At 37.9% G+C, this 12626-nt stretch overlaps 2 protein-coding genes across 11 annotated transcripts in view; both read right to left on the bottom strand.

Moving 5' to 3' along the window:
• Window positions 1-3568, bottom strand: part of LOC5575646 — a 101874-nt gene extending 98306 nt beyond the window's left edge. The window contains exon 1 of one of the 2 annotated variants that reach the window (XM_021838055.1): window positions 3223-3568. The gene's annotated coding sequence lies outside the window, so the exon portion shown is untranslated. Of the gene's footprint in view, window positions 1-2570 lie in introns of both variants that reach the window. The other variant, XM_021838054.1, reaches the window with a different exon arrangement.
• Window positions 3569-11395: 7827 nt separating this feature from the next.
• Window positions 11396-12626, bottom strand: part of LOC23687673 (multiple coagulation factor deficiency protein 2) — a 35265-nt gene continuing 34034 nt past the window's right edge. For 6 of the 9 annotated variants that reach the window (XM_021838066.1, XM_021838065.1, XM_021838061.1 and 3 more), the window contains one exon: window positions 12292-12560. In XM_021838066.1, the coding sequence (XP_021693758.1) occupies window positions 12358-12560 (203 nt within the window). In that variant the 3' untranslated portion in view covers window positions 12292-12357. Of the gene's footprint in view, window positions 11869-11977; window positions 12205-12291; window positions 12561-12626 lie in introns of those variants that run through there. The other 3 variants (XM_021838063.1, XM_011495339.2, XM_021838064.1) reach the window with 2 other exon arrangements.

Consider the following 12626-nt stretch of genomic DNA (forward strand, 5'->3'; position numbering starts at 1 on the left):
TTAAATCAGCTGAACCCATAGAACTGTGATGGAATCGATTTTGGTCGTTTTTTCATCTTTATTAACGTGTTTTTTACCATTATGTTAGTTTAGCACGAGGATTTTGGTCGTGCCCTATACTAAATTGATATTGAATGTAAACTTACATTAAATATAAATACAAAAGAAAAAACGCCAGTGGCCTTGTCATCAGTTCAAAGCAAATTCCGCATGAATGGGTAAAAATAAAAAATGTAGGAAAATTTGGGGAAAAAAAATTTGGATGCCTTTTCTTACTCGACTTGTTAAACATAAAATTCTCCCCGAATAAATACCGTAAGGTGATTCCGGGGGAGAAAAGGGTTTGGGACCAAGGATAATTTGTGAGGGCCATTTCACAAATCTTACTATTGAAGTCTTACATATACATGACTTGCCTTTCTCGTAAGTTTCCCCCGCAAGAATGTAAAACGTATCCCGGAATATGCACCATCGTCCTCTAAGAATTCCCTCAAATTTTCCCCCTTGAAAAATTTTGATTATACCACTAAGGTAGAACTTTCTGTTTTCTTCAAACAACTGTTACCGTACGAATTTTCTGACGACAGCTTTATTGAATACAAAAAAAAAACCTTCAGTCCTTCAATATGATGGTAGCCAAGCAGCTTTAGGATTTAAAGTTTTTAACTCTAACAAAAAAGGTATTATTCAATCCTATGTACATATTTTGGTTTCGAGAGGTTTAGAGAAATGAATCGTTCGGTACAGAAATTCTGAGCAACAATTATCCATATTTTCAAACTAGCAAGCTTTTTTTTCGAAGGCTTGTTTTTTTTTTGACTTGTCCGCATCAAGAGGTTTGAATTTCACATTGATCTTGAACCTTAATTGATCTGATACATTTAAATCTTTATCTTGTTTTAAAACTTTGCAAAAATTCTAGTTCAAATCGATTTGGAAAGGTAAATCCTGATTATACAGTCGCCTCTCCACATCTCGATATCGAAGGGACCATCGAGATAGGGAGAGATCGAGACAAAGAACACATTTTTATTGAATACTAGATTGAAAAACGCTCCGTTGCCAAGAAAATAATAAACAATCAGACGTCATTGCACGTTCCTAATTTGTTTTGAACCCCAAAAAATTGGTCTAGCAAGCTTTGATATATGACCATGGTCATATCAACACACAGAGAGAAAATTGGGAACGAAAAATCAACAGGCACACATCGAGATACGGAGATATCGAGATAAGGAGGATATCGAGATGTGGAGAGAGAAATTGTATGCAGAATGAAGGGACCTAAGAAATCATCGACATAGGGAGAGATATCGAGATATAGAACATCGAGAAGTGGAGAGTCGTCTGTAGTCTGCTTTTAAATCCTTGTATTCTATTCGAGATCTATAAGATTGGGTTGAATACGTCATCTTGGCAAAATAAAACGAAAAAATAGATTTTTGAATAAATTTTTACCTCTTTTACCATAAAAGTGACATTTGGTATCTAAGAAAGTTGATCAGTTGGTTTGGACGATTTTTAGGTTTTGATCTATCTCTGTATGAAAGTGCGCTCTATAATCGGTTCACAAATATTATCGAAACAAGCATTGTTAAGTTATCTAAATCCTTTACGACTTTTATCTCTCATGAGAAGGGGCCGCGGATCCCCTCAAGTCTGATGGCTATTTACGCCCATGTTGACCGTAACAATTAACTTGTATATTTCCGCCTGTTTTTTTATAGGATGCCGGTGCCATTAGTGGACTACCTAAGGTATAAAAAATCATAACAACATAACGAAAAGCCTTAACAGAGATCTTTTGGCGTCAACAGAAAGATTTCAACCTCTACTAAATGGGAAAAATATGAAAAGAGCGATAACTGTTTTTTAACATAAAATCGCTTGAGCCACTATTGGTACACGTATTCCAGCAGTTGCGCTAGTGCTCCAGTAGTAGACGTTTTCAAAGGAATTTTAAATAAAATGATAAATTTTAACATAGGTTCAAAATTTTTCCCTCGGAACAGCCACTTATATCTTTCGAATGATGCATAAAGATCATCTCTGGGACTTTTCTTCATTTTTATACATCCATTTTAAAAGCTACTTCCATCCGTTGATCCACTACTGGAACACGACGGCAACTATTGGTGCAAGGGAGCAATTTTTTTTGCGTAAACTTAATTATTTATTTGACTTTTTGATGAAATAAAAAGCTGACATTTAGCAAATCGACTAAACTAGAGGCGATCTATCCACCAAAAATAGAACATGTTGTTTTTATCGAAAAATGTACGTTTTATGCCATAGTCCAATCTACTGGTACATTACAACCATTGGTACCAGCACCCTAATGTAATATTGTTTTTCATTTTTTCCGTTGATTGTAGATTTTGTTGTAGTTATTTCTGTGTACCTGATACATCGAAATACCGTTCTAAACGTGTTTCGTTACAAATTACACACAAATAATGCAAAAAATGTCTCGAAATATTTTTGGCCAACTAGATTGTTCGAATACCCCTTAGTGCGGCCATCAGCTTGATTTATTTTTAAACATATCCGTCTAGGTTTCGGGTACTTACCCACTCTTCGCCACTACTCCGCGCGAATGCTTCGATTTGTTTGGCCGTGCTCGATTTGACGACCTCTCTAGGGCTAACTAAGACACGACGGCCAAAGGGATGGGATCTTAGAAGCAACAGTACCCTCCTCCTAGATCACCTCCCCGAAGCAATCGGGTTCCTTTCGATTCGATTTTCCGTTAAATATTTATGAACTACCCCCCGTGTAACGGAAGTTCTCCGCCTTCTACGTGTTGCGTAGCTTTGTCTTCGTTGTAAGAAAACACCGAGTTATTTCATCAAAAATTTAATTTTACAGGCTGAATTGTGTTCCGTTTGGAATCGACCCGGGGGCGGAGGAGAATTTTGTTTACCACCACTACACCACAAAAAAACAATAACACAGCACACTCACAACTCAAACCAACGACCGGAGTAGGCGGCGATGTCGACGAAGGTGGCCATGCCAGATGGTGAGAAAGAGAGCCAAGGAAAAACGCGACACTCTTGTGCTTGACAACGGGCCAAAGTGGAAAATAACACTATCAAACACCGCACAGGGCTACTTTGTGACTCTTTTCTTTCCCCTCTTGTTGTTCTTTGCCAGCCTGCTTCGGTCTCTACCTTTGCGTGTATCGAATTTTCCCCCGTCTAAGCTTGCTGAGATTTTCACCTTCGTCTCACTTTCTGGAGCTACTTCAAACGCGTGCTGGACTTATCGTCGCCTCCCCCATAAGAAAAACAGGACACCTTTCCTGCGGCACTCTGCCGAAAATAATAACGAGTTTACACTCCCACCGCGCAGCGAAGGAATGCAGCACCGGATGCGGAAATGACCACGCGCCGTAAGACCTATGTCCGCACGCTCTGTCTGTCACTGCTTCTTCAAAACATAAAGCAGGCTGCGAGGGATTCTACAGTAGTTACCGATAGATATCCGCATCTGCGGTAAGATTTTGCTGGTGGGAAACCGAAAGCGAACCGAACCGTTCGAACCGAGCCGAATGACTGCAAAGTTGCGGCAGGAAAATCATGGAAGAACACCTCACGGGAGGGATTTTCTCACGCTGCTGGCTGTTGATGCTTCCGTATGCTCCTTCCTCGCATTTACATATCACCCACCACAAAACGTGCGGGTCGGTTTTCCATGCTCACGCTCTCGTGGGTTGGAAAATATTCTCTCTTGTTCATCAAATAGAGAGAAAGAGAATGGTGGGATTTTCCTCCCGCACACCATCAGGAGAGAGAAGGATCGTTATCGCCACCCTCATCCGCAGAAAAACAAGAGGAGAATGGGTCAAAATGCCTCAGCATCAATGGTAGAAAAAGGTCATTTAGTTTAGGAAAAAATTAAACACGTGTCGTTTAGCTCTTAAACAGCTCATTTAGCTATCCCCCATGTAGAACGTTGTTCATTTAATGTTGAATTCGTTTTTGAACGTAGGTTGGAACTGGCGCAACCCGTTCTGAATCACAGTTTCAACCCGATTTAGGTTCGACAGAACTACAATTTGCTTGATGTTTGTTTGTTTACGTGTTTATCACCGACCCAGTTCCTTAAAACGATAACGACATAAGTCCAAGCAGTCCTGGCGACAGAAGGTCTTCGACAAAGTTGTTCAACGACTTCAGACGATTCCGATGGACGGACGCCATTTCAATATTCAAGAACAAGTCCAGGATCTTTTCGTGAGGGAAATTTTGTCGACCACCCTTAGCATAGAGCATCTTCGTTCATGCCACACGACATACGGTGGTAGGTCATTTGGCATAAAGTCGTTTGGCATAAAGTCGTTTGGCATAATGGTCATTTGGCATAATGGTCGTTTGGCATAATGAGTCTGGAACCAAGAATTTCTTAAGATAAAGTGACCAGACGTCCCGGATTGTGCGGGACAGTCCCGGATTTAAGCAGCCTGTCCCGCATCACCAATCGTCCCGGAAAACGTACCGGATTGTAGGGATAACCAAATGTTATTCAATGTTATACATAAACTCAAAATTAACATCCACATGAGTAGTCCAGGTTTCTCCATGGACTAACAAAATTTTTATCAGGATCCAGGATTCTAGTCAATATCCTTACAGAACTTGGTTTTTATTCTTACAAATTTTATCTTGAAATCTTAGAAAAATATTAATGGAATCCTTACATAACGCGGTAACTAATTACTTTTTGATCGAATTTTATGGAATCCACAGATTTACAAATAGCCGGAATTCTAACACAATTTTGTTTAAAATCAGAATTTTCACATTATTCACGGGTGGATTTTTTCACAATATCTCAACTGGATTTTTTTTTTTTGACTTACAAGGTACGGAACAGTATATATTATATTTTCAGCTCATGTTTTGGTTCAGAATCTCCTCACAATACTGTTAGGAAACCTCACATGATTCTGTTTAGAATCTTCCAATAATTTGCATTTGTTATGTTCTCAAAACATTTTTTGTATTCCTGTAAAATTTAGCCAAAAATCAAGTCTTAATCAGAATCCTTCTAGATCTAGGATTCAGTTTGAAATATATATCAGTATATATATACTATCGTATACTATAAACTTTACTATAACTTTAAGCTTTAGTATGAAAACGGTTTGAAAAGCTTATAATGCTCTGATTAGAACTCCTAAGAAAATATTTGTATCACGTGATATTTTACGTAATTCAGATCTTATTTTTTACCTATTTTGTTATTTATTATCTGTTTAGTATTGAAATTGTTTTTACAATAGGTTATGAAATTCCCACTATAATATGTTGAATTTCGAATGAATAAGCAACACAGTCATTTTGGTAAGCTAAAAACTTTCTTAAAATAAGTACCTTAAGTTCTAAGTAAAATTGAAATAAATAGCATAACTGAAAAAATCGTTTTTTTACTATACAATCGACGAATAAAAAAAACAGCTTTTTCGCAATATTGCATACAGCATATGCTGTGTATTTTTACTTTTTCAGCTTTGATATTAGCTCAAATTTTACTTGGGCATTAAAAAACAATGTTTCGGCTCAGACGAAAAATTTAGAATATTCATTCAGTGGATGGGTATCAAATATGGCTGAACGCGTTATTAAATCTGCGACTAATTTTCGAAAGTTCACAAATTTTGTCCCGCATTGAAGCCAAAGATGTCTGGTCACTTTATCTTAAGATGACGTTCGTTTTTACGTTTCTATTGAATCTTTCTGATGACATCGGGCTTGTTTTGGAGTCAATTTATACAAAAAGACACTTAATTCAACAATCATATGCTCTTGAATAAACTAAAGCATATTAGGAAAGTTATTGCCAATATTTATGTATTACCGGGTACCCCCGTTGGTTTGACCACATTTAATCTGAACACTTTTTAATTTGTACTCCGCTAATTTGCACATCGTTCAAATAAAAAATGATTCAAACGTCATTTAGCTCATGGAACGAAGTAAAGTGGAATGGAACGCTGTGGAACGGAACGCAGAATCAAAACAAAATGGTGAAAGAGGTGACCAGAAACACGTTTCTAAGGTAACAAGATGTTCAAATTAAAAATGAACCCCGAGGGTTTGCATGAGGTATCGTTCAAATTAACGGGGGTGTACGGTATTTATCCAGAAATTACACTTCTTTCAAATATTAATTCTTCTTTAGAGTTTCGCAATTGGAATACATTTTTGCACTAAACATTTTTATGTATTTAGCACAAATTTACCCTTCTTTCAAATGTTCTATTTTATTTTTCTAAATATGATGTAACCATAAGTATAGGTTTGAAAACTGTTGATTTAAAATTTAAATAAATTTCACATTTTTTCATGCATACGCTGTTCTTTAGAGCTATATTTTTTAAATATTTTCTTGATTCCAAAAGACAAAAGGATGGCATTCGATAACATTGATCAGTTCTAGTTATCAGCGAAAAGAGACATCGATTGCTGCAGTTACTTCGATGGGTTGTACTACTTTTTCCCCAAATGCCGGTTCCCCGAATGTCATTTTTCCGAACGCCAGTTCTCCGAATATCCTGTTTCCCCAATTACCACATTTCCCAGAAAAAGTTTTAGCACTCATAATTGTTGTAACTTTATACATATCAGGGTGATGAACGAACTTGTCATCTAGTATGCACCCTTCTTTATTTAAGGCGAAGTAGGCCGTTAACGCTTTTCTGACTTACCTGAGTTACCTCAGGGATGTCAAACTTCTTTGTTTGCGGATGACACAGGCCTCTCCGCCAAAGGACGAAGCCTGCGTGTCATCTGTAGTCGATTGCAAAAAAGTTTGGATATTTTTTCTTCATACTTGCAAAAATGGAAGATTTCTCCTAATGCCTTAAACATTTTAAACGAAAAATAATCTGCTCTCGTATATAGGCTATGTTTGCATTGTACTGCAGTAATAGATCTTTGGATTAGAGCTTTGAATATTTTGCAAATAAATTTTCTCATCTTTTATCAAGTAATTTTCATCAAGGGTTTCGTCCAAACTAGGACAGAGCTTGATCTGCAACTGAGAACTTGGTTTGCCAGTTTACTATTTTCAAATATGTATATCGCAACAAGCTGAAAGATGTTCTGGGATGTAGAGAAAAATATGATTCCGAAAAGATCTTCCACCAGACCCGTCACGAGTTTTATTTAGTAATGCTCTCTAATGTCACTACAATTTTTGACATTCATAGCTTGAAAAATCTCTGAACAAACACCACGCTTGTTGAGAACCTACCAAAAATTTTTGCTATGGGCTCGGTGGTGTTGATCTCGATAAAAGCTTCAAAAATGCCGATATTCATTCTAAGTCAATCATTATGCCAAACGACCATTTTGCCAAACGGGGTACAATCACGATATACAATGCAAAATTGTCAATTAGCAAGGAAATCTCTCGGGTAATCACTGTGAAAATGCTCACAAGAACACTATGCTGAGAAGCGGGCTCTGTTCCAGTTGGGACGTAACGCCAGAAAAAAAGCAGCGAATAAAATACTAATATTTCATAGTTTTTCGACACCTCGCATACCGGAAGTTATTAACGAGAATTCCAAAATAACATTAGACATCGATATCCGTCACCTACTCGTCGAGGCCATACCGTTAGATTCCATATCTCATTGAACTTAAAAATGCCATCGAACATAAATTTAGATTTATTATTATTACTAGTTGTCTCTACAAATGTTGTATTACCACTCAGTAGGCTAATCAGTTGGTTTTTCAGATGTTCTGTACAAAGTGACAGTCAAGTTTACGTGATTTTTTGTACGAACAAGCTCGTCACAGTTGGCAGGATCGTCACTCAAAAGTTTAGATGTGAACGTTCAGACTGCAAAATGCACCATTTTTTTACGCTTTGCTTATTTATTGAACCTGAAAAGAACTATTACTTACCGGTGTACTAGATTGTGTCCCCGTCGTGAGAATAAAAATCATCACAGAATCTCGTTTACACTGCACATTGTCATTGAGTTAACAAATTAATTCCCAATTTAGTCCTAAAATTTTTAATGAAATCATACTGGAATCTCACATAAGACGCTTTGGAATTATACATAAAGAATTGATTTATATACTTTTGGATATGGTATACTTCACTTCCGTAGTATGAATCCGTACGGTACTCCAGAAATTCCTTGAGGAATTATTCAAGAATATCTTTGATAAAATCCTCAAGGAAGTTTTCAAAGATTTTTTTAGAGATGTCACCAGGAAAATTTCAAGGATTTTCTTCAACAGTAATTGAAGAATTGTAGATATTTCAGAAGGAAATTATAAAGTAACATCATTTGGTTTATTTAGTTTAGCTTCATTTAGTTATAAAGTAACCCTTGTTGAACTCGTACATTACACTGCGGAACACGTTTTTGTCTCCAGCATCAAAATACCTCTATTAACTCAATTAAGGGTTGCTGAATCCATTGTCGTTTACAGAAATATCATAGCACGTGTAGTTTCTGAGATATTGGTTGTTGAAAATATGAAAATTGACTATTTCAGCCAACTTGCATGCAAGTTTGCCAGCTTGTAAAGTAATTTATTGGCTTAATTTGCACACAGAATTCAAACTTTATGTGTATAACAATATTTATAATCAAAGTTTATAATAATTTTGATGCGGAAAAGTTATTTTTTGATGGTTAAGAAAAGTATTGTATTTTGCCATATAAGAAAAACGAGAAATTTTGTATGGAGACTGCAAGCATGTTAAAAAAATATAAATTTAATCGTAAAATTTCAACCAAAATATATCTAAAACGAAAGTTTAGGTCCTTTTTTGCATGCTCGGTGGATGAGATCACAAAAAAAATTGAAAAAATGTACTTCAAATTTTAGATAAACATCAATAAAACCAATGTTTTATAAAACTTTGGCGACGTGTAGCAAAAATTGGGACGTGCTGGGAAATTTCTGAGAACGGCATCAGATTCAGCAACACCAAATCTACTAGAGACACATAATTTGATCCTTGAGACACGCAAAAATGTCATTTTTGTTGCGCTGTGTTATCGGAGCAATCACTGAAATAATTACTGTTCTACTAGCTGATGGGAAACCTTAAATAATCTTATGAAGAAGCCATTTGAATGTTACTTGGGCGATTGTTTTGAAGAACTGCATAAGTAATCCAGCATGTGGAGACACATCTTTGGGAATGTCATGTTGATGTTTTTTGAGGAATTCAAGGAAGAGTGCTAAACATATTTCCTGGAATCATCATTGGAGGAATTTTCAAATCCTAGGAGGCATCAAATCCTAGGAGTAAATATGGACGAATTGTTGAAGAAATCTATATGAAAATGCCTGGAAGAATAACTGGAGAAATTAACGTACTGAAAAAATCCGATTTTAACATACTGAAAAAATCCGAAACGAATTTAAAAAATAAACTCTGGTATGATTTGGAAGAACTCCTATTGGAGTCTTTAGAAGATTTCCTATAGTAATAACTGTGGAAATCATCGAAAAAACCAGTCAAAAAACATTTGGAGAAAACCCCGAGAAAGTCCGGGGAAAACTTTTCTGGGTATAATTACAGAAGGTAGAAGCGTTGGAGTGCTCAAGGATTTCCTGGAGTTAATTCTGAAGACACTTCTCTACGCATCCTTTCAAATGCCACCCGACGAATTTCTGGTAGACCTGGTGGTGGAATCATTAGAGGAATTTCAACACGGATCTTGGAAAGAGTGTCTGAAAGTATGTTACTGTTTATAAAATTACTAGAAGCATTGCGAAAGCTTTTTCTAACAAAATCTGAGAAGAAATTCCAAACGTATCAGAAGTTTACTGTAAACAAGGAAAAAAGAAACTTTATTAGTTAAAATAGAGACCTTAGAGACTTTCCGTTAAAAACAGACTTGTCAGAGACTTGCATTAAAATAGAGACCAAGTTTCTTAAAAGACCTGCTACCAGCCCTGTTATCAGCATTTGGAAGGCGGAAACTTCTCTGCTGGAAGCATTTCTAAGCTTTTCAGCTGGAAGCCTTTGCAAGTTTCTGCTGGAAGTCTTTCCAAGCTTCTGCTGGAAGCCTTTCAAAGCTTCTGCTGGAATCTTTTCATGTTCATTTGCTGGAAACCTTTCCAAGCTTCTGAAGGAAGCCTTTCTAAGTTTCTGGAGGAAGCTTTTCCAGCTTCTGTAGGAAGCTTTTGCTGGAAATTTTGCCAAGCTTCTGGAAGAAGCTTTTCTAAACTGCTGTTGGAAGCTATGCCAGAAACATTTACAGCGTGGATCGTTCGGAGTCGACCGAAAGTTTGCTCACCACGGACCACTGGACACGGAATCAGGATAACTGCTTATTGGTGAAGAGGAGCTGGCTCCAGCCAGGTTCCACGAAATGCAGCACTCCAAACACGTGACTCAAGTGAAACACTTTCCACGCAACAAACCCGACTTTAATAACTTAACCACCAAATTATTTGGAATGTTGGTGGATATAGAACTAGAAACTCATTTATATTTACTATAAAATAATTGTATTATCTATTTGAAACGTTTTACAATTCACAAACGCTTCCTTCTTCTGGGACTATTGTTTTCACTTCTGATCATTTTATTTGAATTTTCCCGCTTGTTACGATTGCGGGTGCGCCGTTGTCACGGCAACCTGCTCGCGTGGCTGCAACGACAAGTTCGGTGTCGGGTGCCTGCGGTACCCGAGTAAAAATATTTGTGTTGCTTATAATGTTCGCAACAATTTTCTCAAACGAGATACTTCGTTTTTCAAACTTTACACAAATGTTTTCGAATAAAACTCTACCGTTTGTACTCCACGGCTACACGAAACTTCTATTCTTGTACATTTTCTATAGACTGTTTTATCAATCCTGGATTTTGTTTTGGATATTACTTGAAGAGTAAACAAATTAGAAGGCGTTTTCGGAATTTTGGTTAGTCCTCCTAAAAGCTGAAAAAATCAGCAAACAATAATAAACAAACATTTACTGAAAAAGCCAGCAATATATACGCTTCAAAAATTACTGAGATAACTCTGCTATTCAAAAACCCAGCTAAATGTTACCGACTTCGGTAATAAAATCTAAGTGTGTACTTCGTACTTCCGTTAACGAAAACATGAGTTTTTCTGGAAATTTCCACGACGAAAAGATCCCGGACCGACCGGGAATCGAATCCAGACACATTATTGCTTTGCTTTGTAGCTGTGGATTCTAACTACTCGGCTAAGAAAGGGCCCGGAGTTAGATTACAATACGTTTCGTTAAAGAACAAAAATTTATTTTTCGAAAGTAAATAGTTCACAAAGCGATACGGATTATCATAGACTACTATGATTTCCAATAAGAAAAGCTTGTTAGCTTTAGAGGTTACACTTTTAAGGAATGTTTCTTTCGAATACAGTACTCTGCCGTAAATTTGATATGGTCGTATATTTCTGTCTCCGAAGGCTTTTTTATGTGATGTCAGTCTCTCTTAGAGAGACCAGGAGCAAGGAACAAGAGAACAGCAACGATGGCGTATCAAATCGAACCATCCAATGCACGAGAGTTGGCAACACTGACGCCAATTGGCTTTCAGTCAGTTTGAGAAAGTCCAACCCTGTCCCTATTAACCGCTTTCAATGTGAGCGAACCCCCTTTTTAATAAAACATAACCCTAGCTACCTATCTACATCTCCACGCGGAGTCTCCCTTCAGTTGGCATTTTTCGCCGATTCCGAAGCTTCGGCCTGCCGGTACTCGGCATACGAGATGAACCCGTCCTGGTCCTTGTCCATCAGCTCCAGGATGGGATCGATCAACGACTGAAGCGTTTCGTCATCCTGCGGATGCGAATCCGGCGTCGACGGTTCCGCGTGGTGATCGTCGCCGTCCTCTTTGGTATCTGTGGGAAGAAGAAGAAGCAAAAAAGAAACCGCGGCCGTATCAAGGATCCAACGGGCAAACGCGGATTTGGGTTATTCAGCTCAAGGGAGAGGGAAAGGCCTACTATGTCGGTGATGAGGTGGTGCCAATTTATTTTCCATCATTCCATAAGGTTAGTACAGAAATGTCATCCCTGTGTTAGGTCACTTCCCGGATTCAGAGTGTCGGTACTCGCCCCAATCAATGTAACCGTCCTTATTGTAGTCCATATTGTTCAGGACGGCCTCGACGATGGTTGTTAGCTGTTCGTCGGTGTAGATTTTCACCGGATGAGGATTGTCCGTTTGTTCGTTGGCTATTGGAAGTCAAAATTTCGAACAAAGTAGTTTTGTGCAATGTTAGTACAATCGAACCATTCGGAAACGAGTTAGTAGGCGTTGAGTTTCCTTTCACCAAGGTTAAAGAAAGTGTTTTTATTAACAGAAAAACAAAATGGAAGCGCACACGATCAAGGTCGACCGTTCGGGTAGTCATCGCGGCGGTTTTCCTCCACCCCGGACCGTCTGTACTCGGCATAGTCCACGTATCCGTCCCCGTTGGCGTCCATCATGCGCATGACCGAGTCGACAATGTTTTCCAACTGTTCGTCGGTGTAGATGGTCTTGTCCGGCTCATCTGGGTTCTTTTCGGCATGTTTGTGCTTTTCTTCGTCTTCGGTTCGAGGAAACAAAGGAAACAAACGTCGAACTGATCATGGCGGATCCAGAGGAGGAAGAA

Source organism: Aedes aegypti, chromosome 1 (genome assembly GCF_002204515.2).
Source record: "Aedes aegypti strain LVP_AGWG chromosome 1, AaegL5.0 Primary Assembly, whole genome shotgun sequence".
Taxonomy (NCBI): Eukaryota; Metazoa; Arthropoda; class Insecta; order Diptera; family Culicidae; genus Aedes; species Aedes aegypti.